Source organism: Phoca vitulina, unplaced genomic scaffold, assembly GCF_004348235.1.
Source record: "Phoca vitulina isolate PV1807 unplaced genomic scaffold, GSC_HSeal_1.0 scaffold18, whole genome shotgun sequence".
Classification (NCBI taxonomy): domain Eukaryota; kingdom Metazoa; phylum Chordata; class Mammalia; order Carnivora; family Phocidae; genus Phoca; species Phoca vitulina.
The window spans coordinates 9,435,902-9,452,074 of NW_022589721.1; the positions used below are offsets into that span (position 1 = coordinate 9,435,902).

The window sequence follows — 16,173 nt, forward strand, 5'->3', positions numbered from 1 at the left end:
AAAGATACACAAAATTGACATAAGATTCGATAGATTAACTAAAAAAAAAAAGAGAGAGAGAGGGAGACAGAGAAGACTTACATAAACAAAACTGGAAATGAAAGAGGAGACATTACACTGATATCACAGAAATAAAAAGGATCATAAAAGACTGCTATGAACAATTATATACCAAAAAATTGGATAATCTATAAGAAATGGACAAATTTCTAGAAACATATAACCTACCAACTAAAACATGAAGAAATAGAAAATCTGAACAGACCAATAACAAGTAAGAAATTAAATTAGTGATCAAAAGCCTTCCAATAAAGAAAAGCCCAGGACTAGATGGCTTCATAGGTGAATTTTGCCAAACATGTAAAAAGGAATTAATGCTAGTCCTTCTCAAACTCTTCTGAAAAACTGAAGAGGAGAGAACATTCTAAATCTCATTTTATGAAATCAGAATTACCCTGATACCAAAGCCCGATAAGGACACTACAAGAAAAAACTGACAGGCCAAAATCCATAATGAATACAGATGTGCATTTTTTTAACAAAATAGTAGCAAACCAAACTTAACAACATATCAAAAGGATTATACATCACCATCAAGTGGGATTTATGCCTGGGATGCAAAGATAGTTCAACACACGCAAATAAAAAAACTGTGAGGCATCACATTAGTACAGTGAAAGATAAAAAATCATGTGATAATCTCAATAGACACAGAAAAAGCATCTGACAAAACACCCCTTCATGATAAAAACTCTCAACAAAATGGGTATAGAAGGAATGAACCTCAACTTAATGAAGGCCATATATGAAAAGCCCACAGCTAACATCATACTCAATGGTGAAAGATTGAAGACTTTTCCTCTAAGATAGGGAAGAAGACTAAAGGTGCCCAGTCTCATGACTTTCATTCAACAGAGTACTGAAAGTTCTAGCCAGAGTAATTATGCAAGAAAAAGAAATGAAGGACATCCAAACCAGAAAGGAAAGTAAAATTATCTCTATTGGAAAATGATGCGATCTTATGTATACAAAATCCTCGAGACTCCACCAAAAACTATTAGAGCTAATGAACAAATTCAATAAAGTTGCAGGATAAAAAAATCAACATTCAGAAATTAGTTGTGTTATTATACACTAAAAACAGAATATCTCAAAAAGAAAGAAAATAATACCATTTACAACAACAATAAAATTTGGGAACAAATTTAACCACATTTAAGCCATCTATATATTCAACAGAATTCATGTCAAAATTCCAATGGCATGATTTCACAGAGACAGAAATTCATGGAACCACAAAAGACCCTGAATACCCAAAGCAATCCTGAGAAAGAAGTATAAAGCTAGAGGCATCATTCTTTCTGATTTCAAACTATTACAAAGCTATAGTAATCAAACAGTATGGTACTGGCATAAAAATGGACACATACACCAATGTAACAGAATTGAGAGCCCAGAAATAAACCCTCACATATACAGCCAACTAACATTTGACAAAGATGCCAAGAATACTCAAGGGGAAAAGTATAGTCTTTTCCCCATAAATGGTGCTGGGGAAACTGTTTAATCATATGTGGAAGAATGAAATTGGACCCCTACCTTATACTACTCACAAAAATTATTCAGAATTGGAATAAAACCCCATATTGTAAAAGTCCTAAGGGAAAATAGAAAAAAAGCTCCTGGACATTGGTCTTGTCATTGATTTTTTTTGGATATGACACCAAAAGTACAAGCAACAAATGCAAAATAAATAAGTGGAACTACATCAAATTAAAAAATAAATCTTCTGGGGCACCTAGGTGACAATGGTTTGCATTATATCATATACTTGCAAGTTGCTAAGAGACTAGATTTTAAGTATTCTCTCTCTCTCTCTCTCTCTCTGTCTCACACACACAAAGAAAAAAAGAAGGTAATTATGTGAGCTATAGAGGTATTAACTATCCATATTGTGTAATCATTTTGCAATAAATACATATATCAAATCGACACATTGTATAAGTTCAAGAACAACACAATGTTATGTGTCAACTAAATTTCAATGAACTGAAAAAATAAAACTTTTGCATCATATTCATAGAAGAGTTCAGCTTGTAGTTTTCTATTGTATTATGGGAACCTGTGATAACCACAGAAGATAGAATAATTAAAACAGCATTGGGATTACCTGGTCCTTAAAGGTTAGCAATATTTCTATGTGAAGTCATTTGGACCTGGTATTTGTGTGTGTGTGTGTGTGTGTGTGTGTGTGTGTGTGTGTTTTGGGGTACTTTTAAACAATTATTTTCTATATTACTCCTATGATTATTGCTCTATGTAGAATTTCTGTACAGGGATCAATTTTGGTCAATTTCATAATGCATTTCTGTTTATTTCTCCTTATATTTCTTGACTATCCCCTTTAAGAATGTTGATGCTGTTATGTGGTTCATAAATACTCAAAACTGGAGTTTTTGTTAGGATATGATGTCTCCTTTTGATAACTATAAAATGTTCTTGTTTTAAAAAAAATACATGTTGGGGTGCCTGGCTTACTCAGTTGATTAAACGACCAACTCTTGATTTTGGCTCAGGTCATATCTCAGTGGTTGTGAGATCGAGCCCCTTGTTGGGCTGCACCCTCAGCGTGGAGTCAGCTTGAGATTCTCTCCTTCCCCTACTCCCTCCCCTGCCCTGCATGCATTCTCTTGCTCTCTCAAATAAATAAATATATCTTAAAAAAAAAAAAGTATGTGTTGGTGAAGATGTGGAAAAACTGGAACCCTTATACAATGTTGCTAGGAATGTAAATTGGTGGAACCACTATGGAAAACAGTATGGAGGTTTCTCAAAGAAATTAAAAGTAGATCTATTATATGATCTAGCAATCCCATCTGAGTATATTTACAAAACATTTGAAATAATCTCAAAGAGACATCTGTGCTCCTATTTTCATTGCAGCATCACTCACAATAGCCAAGATATGGAAACAACTGAAATGCCTATTAAAAGATAAATTAATAAAGAAAAGATGGTATATACATACAATGTAATATCATTGTCTTAAAAAAAGAGAAGGAAATCCTGCCAAAAGCAACAACATGGATGAACCTAGTACAGATTATACTAAGTGAAATAAGCCAGACAAAGAAGGACAAATACTACATGACAGCACTTATATGAAGGATCTAAAATAGTCAAATTTAAAAAAAACGATAAAAAACAGATAAACAAATAAATAAATACATAAAAATAGTCAAACTCCTAGAAATAGAAAGTAGAATGATGGCTGCCAAGGCTGGAGGAAAGGGGGAAGCTTCTCTTCAACAGGTATAAAGTTTCAGTGATGCAAGATGAGTAAGTTCTAGAAATCTGCTGTACAACATTGTACCTATAGTTAACACTACTGTATTGTGTATTAAAAACTTGAGGGTAAATCTCATTGTTCTTACAATAAAAGAAAAAAGAAAACACTTGTAAATTCTGTTGAAAATAATTAAAACTTTATATAGTTTTGTAAATGAATTGGAGGAGCACATCAAAATCTTTAAAAAATAAGACAATATTCTCTCCTGACAAAGTCTATTTAATTTCTACATTCAAAAAATTAATATTTAAAAATTAATATAAACTTGTTCTTAAATTTCTTGAGTAGCACATGATATTATATTTACCTGTGTATTCAAGGTGAAATCCTGCAGCAGAGACGCTGATGTCTGATTGAAAATTTAGATATAGGTTATTAGACGTACTATTCAACAGATGGGGTATTGTTGTTCCTGAAATGATAATTGGAAAGGCAGGTCAATGATCACATAATAAATATTATAGTAAAACTAAGTAAGTTAACTACTAATCAGCCAATAGATTATCACTGAAATTATGTATTGGTCAAGTGTTTTTTCAGGAATTTTTTGATAAAAAAATATGTCCCACATTTCTCTTTCATTTTATTGTTTGTGACTATCTCCAAGGAGATGGTCCTTTGAGATCACTCTAGATTGCTCCCTAAAAATAGGCAGGCACAAAGAGCTGGTCAAAGCAGTAAATTTTACAGGTCACCTAAAATAAATGTTTTGAATTTCATGTGGATTTCAATATTCCATGCATGAGCTAATGGGAAGTTTAATTTTAAAGTTTGCAGGTGATTTTTATAGTATAGTAACTTAAGATTATGTATGGGTTCAGAGGATTATATTTATTGCCCTTTTTATTATATATGTTATATACAAATATATTATATATGCATTTCATTTATGTATGTATGCATGGATGTATGTATGTTCTTCTATACCAGGTAAAGTACCTTGATGTATCTTATACTCTGACAGCAAAGCTGGTAAGTAGTGTTTGAAAAATCCCAATTATAAACTAGTGTTAGCCGTGTCTCCCAGCAAATACATTATAATGATGTACTTCTGAATTTCTAAAGGAAGTCAACTTGACTTTATTCAGTTATAGAGTTGAAAACAAAATATCTGCTTGAAGCAATTACTTCTTGACTATTTGACATTGAGTAATAGTTCAAGATCCTTAAGATTACAACTCAAGCAATTTCAAATGACAAGCATAAAAAAAGTGTCAATTCTATGTTTTAAGATAACATATTAGTTGATAATGTTGCAAATTTTTTCTGTAACTAGTTACTTTATACTACTTTGTATAAATCTGTGGACCTTAACCACTCACTGATCCTTCTATAAAGGAAGTCAGGACTAATTCATTATAGAACATATAATTGCTTTGTTTTTGTTTTTGTTTTCAACCTGTTATCTGTCCATAGTATCCTCACTGAATCACTGAAGACAGAGGTAAAATCACCCTGCCCTTAGTCTCCTAGAGAATCTTAGTGATTAAGAGTTCTGGCTCTGGAGTCACACCAGCTGGGCTCCAGTCTCATTCTAACATTAGCTGTACAATCTCGGGCAACTTAATCTCTCTAAGCTTCAATCAAGTACCAGAACTGCTAGAAAGAGCAAATGAGGAGATGTATGACAAGCCTCACATAGAGCTAGCACTTGGTAAATCAACAGCTGTTGTCACTTTTTATTATCTTCATTGTTGTATTTATTATTAAGAAAGTATACCCTCAATCTATTCTAAACAAATGTATACTCAAAAGGTTATGAGATTTCTTCCAAGAAAGACTTCTACCTTAACCTGTATCTAAAATATTTTCTATGACTAAACCAAGTCACTCCTACTCCAGATATTTCTTCTTTCCTTTTCTCAATGGTGATGCTGAAAAACTGGTTATCATACTCTATTTTAAAATCTATTAAAAACTTAAAACCATTCATGCTGATTCAAGTATATCTGAAATGTAGAAGTTCATGGTTTAGCTATGTTCCTATGTCTACGGTTAAAAAGTATAATAAAGTAAAAAGTATAGTTAAAATTAGAGTAAAACGATTTCACTTTTCATTTGCTGGAAAAAGCTGTTAGATTATTGCATAAATTACCTTTAAAAACCTTAACAAATTTAAAAACCTTCTGGTCTTGGTACCTGGGTATTAATTCACTTTATATAATTTTATTCATTTCCTAGAAATAATTTTAAATTCTCTTTATTCTCACTCAACAGTACCTTGTAACATTTACCATGTTGTTACACAGTCTCTAAAATTATTTTAATGGCTGGGTAACACTCTATTGAATAGATAGAGCATAATTACCAAGCACTGTCTAATTTTTAACTATTTAAGGGAAAAGGGCACACATATTATTCCTGAACCACAGCTCAGCTGAAAATATTACTATAAAGGCATCAATAAATAATTACATAAATATAGTAAGAATATAGTAAGGTTTTAAACAGCAATTTCAATGTCATTACCTTTTATGCCTTTCAAATTTCTCACCTTGTAATTTAGTTCCCTGTGTATAGTTTATAAAAAGGAATTTAAACTGCCAAGTCAGAGTCTTGGAAGCTCTTTTAAAAAGAGAGAGAGATTTCTATATTCCTAATTATATCTGTGTTTTAATTAAGCTCAGCTCTTCTATTTACCTGAATAACTTCCGAGGCGTGGAGCATTGTTGTCTCCCCCATCATAAAAGTCCAGAGAATCCCAATTATGTTCTGTAGCAAAGCTGACAACTTGCACCTGTAAAATAATAATTACTGATAAGAAAACATATTTCTAACAAGATACTAATATTACAGGCTTCCTCACCGTATTAGAAGAGAGAAGTCCAAGCTGGGACTATGTCACTGTGGCTCTTCATAGAAGGATTTTAACAGAATTGGTCTTTGCCATTGTGGCACCAGCCTACAGGAGCTGACTTTGGTGAGAAGAGCCTATGGGGCACCTAGCAGTGTTCACTATGGGTATAACATTGATAATGTCTGTCACCATCTCAGAATACTCTCTTTATTAAAGACTGTGGGTTAGGGGTGTCTGGGTGGCTCAGTCAGTTAAGTGTCTGACTCTTGATTTCGGCTCAGGTCATGATCTCAGGGTCATGAGATGGAGCCCCACATGGAGCCCGTGTCTGCTCAGCAGGGAGTCTGTTTGTCCCTCTCCCTCCCCTTATACCCCTTTCCCCCACTCTCTTTTACTCTCTCTCTCTGTATCTATATATCTAAAGTAAATAAAGAAATAAAAACTAAAAAAATAAAAATAAAGCCTTTGGGTTAATTAATGTCTCAGTGCCAGGAATCCCAATGCATGTTCTAAACAACTGGTGAACTTTTATGTTTTGGAGTGTTCGATTTTTGCCAGGTTAGCTAGGTTTATACTGGATACATTTTATTTTCCTTTATTTGCCTAACCTTTGCTCAATTTCCTTTCATTAAAAAAATAACATTATTATCCCCTATGCACATTTTTAATAGGTCTCAATATAGATGACCAAAATTAAACTTTATAACTGATTTGGGTACATCTTTTAAAGATTATTTTTATGAATGGAGTCATAATAACTAAATTACTGTGAAAGTCCCTAAAGTTGATAAGGGAAATGCTGGAGTACAATTCTCTCATGTCTATTAAATTTTATTTAAAGAAAGAGGCATGTGTTACTTTGTTGCACTTCACTTGGCACAGCTTGAGCTTTTGCAAGAACCCACAGGACCCCCACAACTGTGGATGTGATCCTTTTTCTCTTTCTGTAGTATATATTTTATTGTTTTGGAGGAAGGGAAGGACTAACTTTATTAAAATAAATTTATTTTATTTAGCTAAAGTCTGTTATAATTGTAAGCACTGCACTCATTCGCTAAATAATTATCACAAGTGCATTCATTAAAAATTTCTTATCCACAAAATAGACCATCATCATTCTTCCCGTCAAGTGAATGCTGGTGTCTCCTTTCCAGGGGTGAGTGCCACATGGCAACAGATACCCTGCCTGTGTGACAGGCATTAGGCCCAATGGCAATGTTCCAGGACAGGAAGAAGAATGGAATTAAAGCTGTATGACTGTAATATTATCACCACCTCCTTAAACAATGATCAATTCTCTCTTCATATCTGAATTTTCCTTTCTTACAATTCAGGGGAAGAAAAGATCACATTCAGCTGGGAAAAAAAAAAAGGAAAAGAAAAGGAAAAAAAAATGTAAGAATTCATGCAGGAGTTGACATTTGAGATAAGCTAAATGTATTGAGAGGTTTTCCACTGAAAGAGATTATTGAGTTATAAAAATGTAGAGGGGGCAAGCCATGAGGTGGATTTAGTGAACCATAAGTAATCCAATTTAGCCACAGTAGAAGGTATTTACATATGAGGAAATATGCATGCAAAGTTAGGAAAAGGAGAGAAAAGTTAGAAAGAGTGAGCTTAGTGGATAAATACAAAAGACTGCAGAGTTAGGACGCATGGATTTGCAGCTTCTTGGCTCCCTCCACTGGCTGCCATGTAATACTAAAGAGTTGTTAATCTCTCTATGCCTTCAATTACTCATATAAATCATCGTAGTAAAGGTATCTGATTCATAGAATTGTTGTAAAAACTAAATTAATTTTAGTTGAAAATAGTGTCCAGTGTGTATAAAGGATTTAATGTATCTTAGTTGCGACAGATTGGCCAAGAGTCTAGAAAGACTGAACACCACCGCAATAATTACGCAAGTGAGCAGTCCACTGAAGGTTTTAGAAGGAGCAAAATCAGAACTGCTTTAAGTACTGCACTGCATTGGATGAAAAAAATATAAGTGAAAAGACAATTTCAGTGTCCACTGCAGTAGTCTGTGTGAGAAACAATGAAAAATTGAAGTAGATCAGAGGCAGGAATAAATAGTAGAAGGGGGGACAGAGATGCCCCCCATATGTTGCTACAGGGAAGTTACTGGCTTTTGTGTAATCTGAATAAGGGACGGAAGTGAGAGGGAAGACTTAAGAGTAATTTATCTTTTTTTCCTGAGTTATGGAGATCAGAGGGGTGGTGAGAACAAAAATGAAGACATCTGTAGGAAAGCCTATTACCTTAATGAGAAGAACAAATTTTGCTTAATTCTGGATACATATGTATAGCAGACTGAATATTGGCTTCCAAAAATATCAGGTCCTCATCCCTGGCACCTATACATATTGCCTCACGTGGAAGGAAAAAAAAAAAAAAGATCTTTCAGATGCAATTTAACTAAGCATCTTGCGATAGGGAGATTATCCTGGATTATTCAAATGGGCCCTAAATACAATCATAAGAAAGATGTCAAAGGAGATTAACACAGAAGAGAAGAAGGCACTGTGACCATGTGGGCAAGAAATGGAGTCATACAGTGGGACACCAAGGAGTGCCGGCAGCCACCGGCAGTTAGAAGAAGCAAGGAAGGGCCTCCCGTAGAGCCTGGGCAGAGGGAAGAGTGGAGGGTCCGAGCACAGCCCTGGCAGCAGCTCAGCCGCAGCTCAGGAGCACTGCTTTGGGACTTCTGGCCTCCAGCACTGGGAGACAATAAACTTCAGCTACTCTAAGCTATCAAGTGCCTGGTACTTCCAGCAGCCACACAAAACTAACACAATTTGCCACTCAGAGTCTGGGCAAACCGTGAATGTAGTTTGGCACAATAAACACAGAGGGTGTGGGAGACTCAAGTAAATGACTGAGGACCCACAATGACAAAAAGCCAAATAGGAGTCAAAGTCAAAGATTTAAAAAGAAAAAAAAAAACAACGCTATTGATTCAGCGTTTAGAAGAATTTTGCATTACCTCTGAAACAAATAATGCAATATATGTTAAGAAAGAAAAAAAGAAGAAGAAGAATGTAGCAGGAGGGGAAGAATGAAGGGGGGGAAATCGGAGGGGGAGAAGAACCATGAGAGACAATGGACTCTGAAAAACAAACTGAGGGTTCTAGAGGGGAGGGGGTTGGGAGGATGGGTTAGCCTGGTGATGGGTATTGAGGAGGGCACGTTCTGCGTGGAGCACTGGGTGTTATGCACAAACAGTGAATCATGGAACACTATATCTAAAACTAATGATGTAATGTATGGGGATTAACATAACAATAAAAAAAATTAAAAAAAAAAAAAAGAAGAATTTTGCATTAGATGGAGCTGTCCATCATGGCAACAGGATAGCTTTATGAGGTAATGAATTTCCAATCACTAAAACCAGATATTTCTCATATAGACATTCACATCTCATTTTAATGTGCTTGTTAGATTATATTAACTCATGATGATCATTCTACAAATTGACACAGTTAAGTAATGAACATTATTTTCCCATGGTTATTCACATAAAGATCGCTCTTCTGCTTGATAACTTTGTTATTAGCCCTTTTGGAATTCTCCATCAATATACTTTGCTAAAATAGACAGGCAAATACACTAGTCCCCACAAACTTCTCATGTAAACTTAATATAACAAATCACTCTATTTGCTGGGCTCTTTCTAAAGATAGCTCAATCACTCTATATTATTTGTAACTTTTCCAGCATTTTAAATGTTTCTTTTTCCACCACTGGTTATCCCATTTCATCTTGTATAGGATTTATTGAATATTCATATAATTCTTTATTCACACACATATTCATCCTAACTGAATAAAATAAAATAAGCATTACTTTAAACCTGATGTAGCAGTCAGGTAGCTTTTAGGTAAAATTAGTGAAATTTCAAATATAAATCACATATTAAATATGTGTGTGTATGTGTTATGTAATTTTCTATTATTATAGATATGTCTAAAATTACCATACATAAAGAGGTTAATTAGAAAAAAAGTGTTTGGCAGTCCTTTAGACTATTTAAATTTAAAAATCCAGTACACTTCACACCCTGTTTAAACTTGATAAATGCGTTGTTAAACTCAAATTCTGTTTTCTAATGTGTGATCATTAAATAAAATGCTTCCTCAGTGAAAGATTTTATAGTGGTATTGATATTAAGTGTCTAGTTTTGAGTAGTGTTTGGCTAGGACATGTGATATACAATGTACTTTGTCTGCAGATGTCTTATTAGTTCATCATGCTGTCTTAACTCCTTAAAATAGTCCAAAACTCCACTGCTTGGGGAGGTATTCATTGGTTCATTCTAAAAATATTTACTGAGCATGCTAGCTGCCAGAGCAGACTGAGTTAGTGCCCTCATGATCTTATGGATAATTAACTAAGTAGTAACAGTAAAATGTGATGGGTGTTATAATAAGGAAATTACAGGGACATATGAGAACATACAGCACGGGACTTAACCTTTTCTCAAGTTCACAGAAAGTCTTCCACAGAACTGTTTTAAAGTTGAGACAGAAATGATGACTAAGAATAAACAAAATAAAGGGAGATCAAGCAGAGTGTTGTCTGCAAAGAGAACAACATGCATAAAGGCCCAAAGGCAAAAGAGAACTAAAATAGTGTAAACAGAAGAGGTAAGAAATGAGGACAAAGCACAAAGGCATAATCAACTTGTCAAGGAGTTAAGCATATAGGAGACAGCTGAAGTATTGTGAGCAGGAAAGTGATATTAGTAGGTTTTTAATTTTAGGTTACTCTACTCTCTTTGCCCTCTGAGGAATAGATTGAAGGAGAAAAAGAACCTGGGACAGGGATTATGACCACCCAATCTTAAGTGATAAAAATTTGGATGGAGAGAAATAGACTTATTTGATTTATGAAAGACAGACCTGACACTGACATATTTCATTGTATAGAGCAGGAGAAGAAAAAAAAATCATCAAGATCTGGCTTGTGCAACTGAATGGATGAGGGGTTCATTCTGAGTCAGAGAACACTGGAGAAGTTCCATAATAATGAGAAAAAATCATGAAGTCAATTTTGAACAGGTTGAATTTGAAATTCCAGCAAGAAGTTTAGCTGAAAATGCCCAGTGGGCAGTTAGATATGTGTCATGAAGCTTAGGTGAAAGGTCTGAGTTGGATATTTAGGTTTGAGAACCAACATTTATTCAGTCTTCATTAAAAAAAGAATGTTTTCTGATGGTCTATTATGATGCAGGTCCTGGGCTTCATCAGCACAAAATGGTAGCTAAAGACATGGAAGTAGACAAGATGGCAGAGAGAATGGTGTAAGGTAAGATGAACAAACACCACAGAATCTCTCAAACATTGTATCTGATGTGTTGAGTAGAAAGAGAAGACCATGTTCCCAAATGTAGAAGCAAGAGCCACTGATGTAAAAAAGAAAATAAAACAAAAGTCCAAGAGAGTACTGGTGCCATGAAAACTAAGGAGGAAAAACATGTTTTAAGAGTGACAGGAGAATGGGCATGATCAGAATGTTGCTGTCAGAATAAGCAGGATGAGCAACACAATGCATTTACTGACCTATAGGTCCTCAGTGATTGCTATGAGTGGCTCATTTAGAGCAATGGAAGCTAAAGCCACATTGCAGGGCTCAAAAACAAAAAATGAGAATTAGAGGGGAAATGCTGGTTTGTTTGTTTGTTTTTTATTGTAAGCTGAGACAGAAATGGACAAGCTGATATTAACATATAGAGGCTCTAGGATAACCTTCATAAACTGACACTATATGATACAGCAAATATTCTATGAAGGTTCTAAAGTTATCATCTGATTTCAGATTTTCTGTACAACCTGGAACATGGACAATTCTAAGATTCTTGTTCATTCTACCAGTGATGAGATAGGATTGATTGGTTTTCCCTGAATTTTACAAGTTAGCCATAAAATGATAGTACAGCTAGTCAGAATATAAGCATAGATCTATAGTCTTTTCATTTTTAATGTCCTTAAAACACTGTAAACATACATTTCATATTTTCTCATTGGTTTACTGACCTATTTTACTCCTAACACCCATCAAGTGATTTTTTTTGAATTTTCTGAAAAATTACAAAGATAAATTCAAAAGTTGATTTTTTTTAACTGAAAATTATACTACTCTCGAATTTCAGTTTTAATGAATGATTTCTTGGCTACTTTTTCCATAGCTAATAGATATCCCAAGTATCCAAAGGAAAGCCTTATGACTCAATTGGAGAAGTAATCAAGTTATTTTTATGAAATATAGATTATGTACTATTTTGTAAAGAATAATTACTTTCCATGGAATATATATGGACTCAGGAATAAAATGCCATCAATTTATCCAGAAACAATCTCCTTGTAAAACAGAGTAACTGGTCAAATTTCTCCTCCCCAGTTATAATAATATGGTATATCGTGTTGATTGTCTATAGACTAGCATCCCTGTTCCTTGCTAACAGAGAATTGGTTTTGTTCGATTAAATGAGGACAGTATATATCAGAGAAAGCTGAGCCCCTTGCTTAATCCAGGTACTTAATGTTGATTTGTTTGAGACAAATCATAATAAATTTTTTTGCTACTGGCCAGTATATGGCTTAGGAATGGATACTCTTGCAATTTTGGTCAATAGTACAGGAAGGAAAGTCTACTGGAAGGATTTCTAAAAAGTTTTTTTAACCACTGTAAAGGTACGTAAGATAGAAACATTCCATTTTGGCTGTTGGCCATTACTGCATAAAGCTGTTATGTCTAGAGCTTTGTAGTAATATCAAGATCATGAGAAAAGAAGCTTAAGAACTAGGCCAACATGCTAAAACAGCAGAGAAGAGAGACAGAAAAACCCAGATCAGGAAGGACACAACTAAACCTCTAAAGTAAAAAACCCTTACCCCAAGATTCCATGTCATGTAGAGCAACATATTTTTACTTATTGCTTATGCCTTCTTGAATTGGTTTTCTGTTTTTTTGCAGGTGGAAAAAGTAACAAATATCTTTCTATTTACATTCAACCATGCCAGGGAAAAGCACTGGCTAAACCTTTGGAAGTAACCTGCAACCTGTCATCTCTGAAAAGGATTAACTTCAAACATACAATGAAAAGGAGAAAGATTTAAATTTCCTTACTTGAATGCCAGCTCCCTCTGGCACTGTGATCTTCCATACACAATTCAGATTGTTGTCATAAGGCTCAGGGTATCCAGGAGACAAAATAGTCCCTTTGCGCTTCGTTAAAATTCCACCACAGGGCACTAAAAGTAAAACAATTCAAGAGAGGGAGTTAATTCTAATGCAAAGGATTAAAATAAGAGAAAAGGTCAGAGATAACATCTTAGACAGATACTAGAATTGCAAACACAGCCAAATCTTACTATTTTTTAAAACTCATAAGAACAATGAAAATTAAATCTTTCTTCCTAAAAACTTTTATAAAAATAAGTAGACAACATAAATGGATAAGCTTACAATGACATATCTAAACTCATCCTACAATTAACTCAATGACAGCCTATCATCTCCAGTATATTACTAAAAAGTACATTGGCACATTTGCATTAAAATTGCTCGTATCTAGAAATGGAATTTTTTGAAGAATTATCTTGTATTTGTTACCTTTTTCTTTATGCATCCTTTAAAGAGTAAAAGCATCTTTTCAGGAGTAATCAAGATGATAATAACATTTATACAGAGCCTACTGATTGCCTGGGACTCTTCTAAGCAATTTACAGATTTTTAACTCATTAAAGCCTCCCAACAATCCAATGAGATATAAATAAATATTCTCCTTATTTTACAGGAAATAGAGTCACTAAGCGATTCAATAACTTGCCCGAGATCACAGAGCTAGTAAGAGATGAAGATGAAATTTGAATACTGATAGTTTGGCTCCAGTCCATGTCCTTCAGTGGAAGAAAGAGACTTGATATGGGGCCAGTCTGGTTATTGCCAGTACAGTATGGAAAGAAAAAGTGAGTGTGTAGACCTGATCTGAAGTCAATAAAGGCCTCTATCACTTTTTAAAAAAAAAAGATTTTATTTATTTATTTGACAGAGAGAGACACAGCGAGAGAGGGAATACAAGCAGAGGGAGTGGGAGAGGGAGAAGCAGGCTTCCTGCCGAGCAGGGAGCCTGATGTGGGACTCCATCCCAGGACCCTGGGATCATGACCTGAGCCAAAGGAAGATGCTTAATGACTGAGCCACCCAGGCACCCCTTCTATCACTTTTTTAAAAAAGTACTAAGTACTAATCTTAAAATAAAATTCTCATACCACTGGTACGATCAGTTTGGCTCTGGGCATGACCTAACTTACAATGTTAAATACTGTGTGATGTTAGATATGTTCCTTAAACTCTCTGAAACTCAGACACCTTATATGTGAAATGATAATGCAGTTGTTTAAAAAGGGCTTTTGTGAAAAATATATAGATAGGATAACGTACATAAAGAAGCTAGCACATTGCTCAGAATACAGTGAGAGGTCAATAAATTGTACTTCATTTTACTATTTCCTTTCACAACTATTATTATTTTAGATACCACTGGCACTCTGATCCTTGGGCACTTGTTGTAGTCTGGTTTTAACAGTGAGTTATCAGGATATACCTTTTATAATAATAATTTTTAAAAAGTTAATAATAGTTTTCTGCTACTTCCAAAGCCTAATGCAAAAACATAGGACAATTGCTCAAAAGAGTGCTACAAATGTTTTTAATAGTGTAAGAATGTATCCTTAAAGAAAACCATTTTGTTGTAATTTCCTATAAATTTATGTTATTGGGTTATATATTAATTCAGGTTAAATTGGTCAGAAAAGAATTTAGCTCCTGTAAAAAGAAACCCAACAGTTTTAGATGACTTAAGAATTAACATGCCAGGAGTGGAAGAAGAATTCCGTAATAGAGATTTACCCCCAAAACAGATTAAAAATAAGTGATTGATGAAGTGCTGATTCTGAGTTCAAAGAAAATACAGATGCTCTTCGTCTCCACTGGCACTATCCTACCTCACTCTCATTTTTTTTCTAGGTTACTATATTAATCATATCAAGGGACCTTGTTATGGTGGGTATATTATCCATGTAATATGTCTCATTATTAATAAAATGACCTTTTTAAAATTAAAATTTGATCATGTTATTTCACTGCTGAAAATCCTTCAGAAATCTCCCTGTTGCCTCAATTCTAAGGATAAATACAGTTAACTTTATCATTCTCTAACTACATCTTCAGGCTTATAGGTACCCATGATTTCCCAATATGTCACCATCCTAATCCTCCCCAGTTCAGCCTACTGAACTAATGTACTCTCTTAATGCTGTGATTTGGTATGTCCTTCTCCCACATAGCCAACACTACCATCCATGGTCATTCAATGTTGATTTTACCTCTTTACCTCTTTGCTAACTCCCTTACCTGTTAAGTGTCCCATAGTTTTCCATAGCACCAAGTTCTTTCTTAATACAGCTCTATGATAGTATAGCTCATATTATGCTTTCATATTCTTTATATGTTAGTCTCTTCCAATAGACTGAAGTCTGAGAAGATGAAGCAATCAACTTTTTGTCTGGAAGTCTGCTCACTGTGGGGCCAAGATTCTAACGCATCTACCCTTCATATTCTAAGGTTTCCTTCCCTGCTGCTACAGTGACAAATCCCCTCTTTCTCACTTTCCAGTCTGTCCTCCAACAATTTCATCAGGTTTTTGTCTTCACTCCATTGAAATGATTATGCCAAAGTCACCAGAATATTCTTGTTGCAATGTGATATTCAATTCTTAATTTGCATTTTACTCAATCTATGAGTAATTATCTCTGCCTGTTGATCACTTCATCTACCTTGAGACTTTCTTTGGCCATGGAGACCACACTAGCCTGCTTTTTTTCTATACCACTGGCTATACTCAGAATCAATCTTTCTTTCTTTCTTTCCTTTCTTTTCTTTCTTTTCTTTCTTTCTTTCTTTTCTTTCTTTCTTTGTCTTTCTTTCTTTCTTTCTTTCTTTCTTTCTTTCTTTCTTTCTTTCT

At 34.5% G+C, this 16,173-nt stretch overlaps 1 protein-coding gene across 7 annotated transcripts in view; it reads right to left on the reverse strand.

Annotated features, from left to right (window-relative positions):
* The window catches only part of CSMD3 (CUB and Sushi multiple domains 3), a 1,192,082-nt gene that overhangs the window by 138,778 nt on the left and 1,037,131 nt on the right, over positions 1-16,173 (reverse strand). For all 7 annotated transcript variants that reach the window (XM_032415697.1, XM_032415696.1, XM_032415695.1 and 4 more), the window contains 3 exons: positions 13,275-13,399; positions 5,990-6,086; positions 3,657-3,761 (listed from right to left, as the gene is read on the reverse strand). In XM_032415697.1, coding sequence (XP_032271588.1) covers positions 3,657-3,761; positions 5,990-6,086; positions 13,275-13,399 — 327 coding nt within the window. The remainder of the gene's footprint in view (positions 1-3,656; positions 3,762-5,989; positions 6,087-13,274; positions 13,400-16,173) is intronic.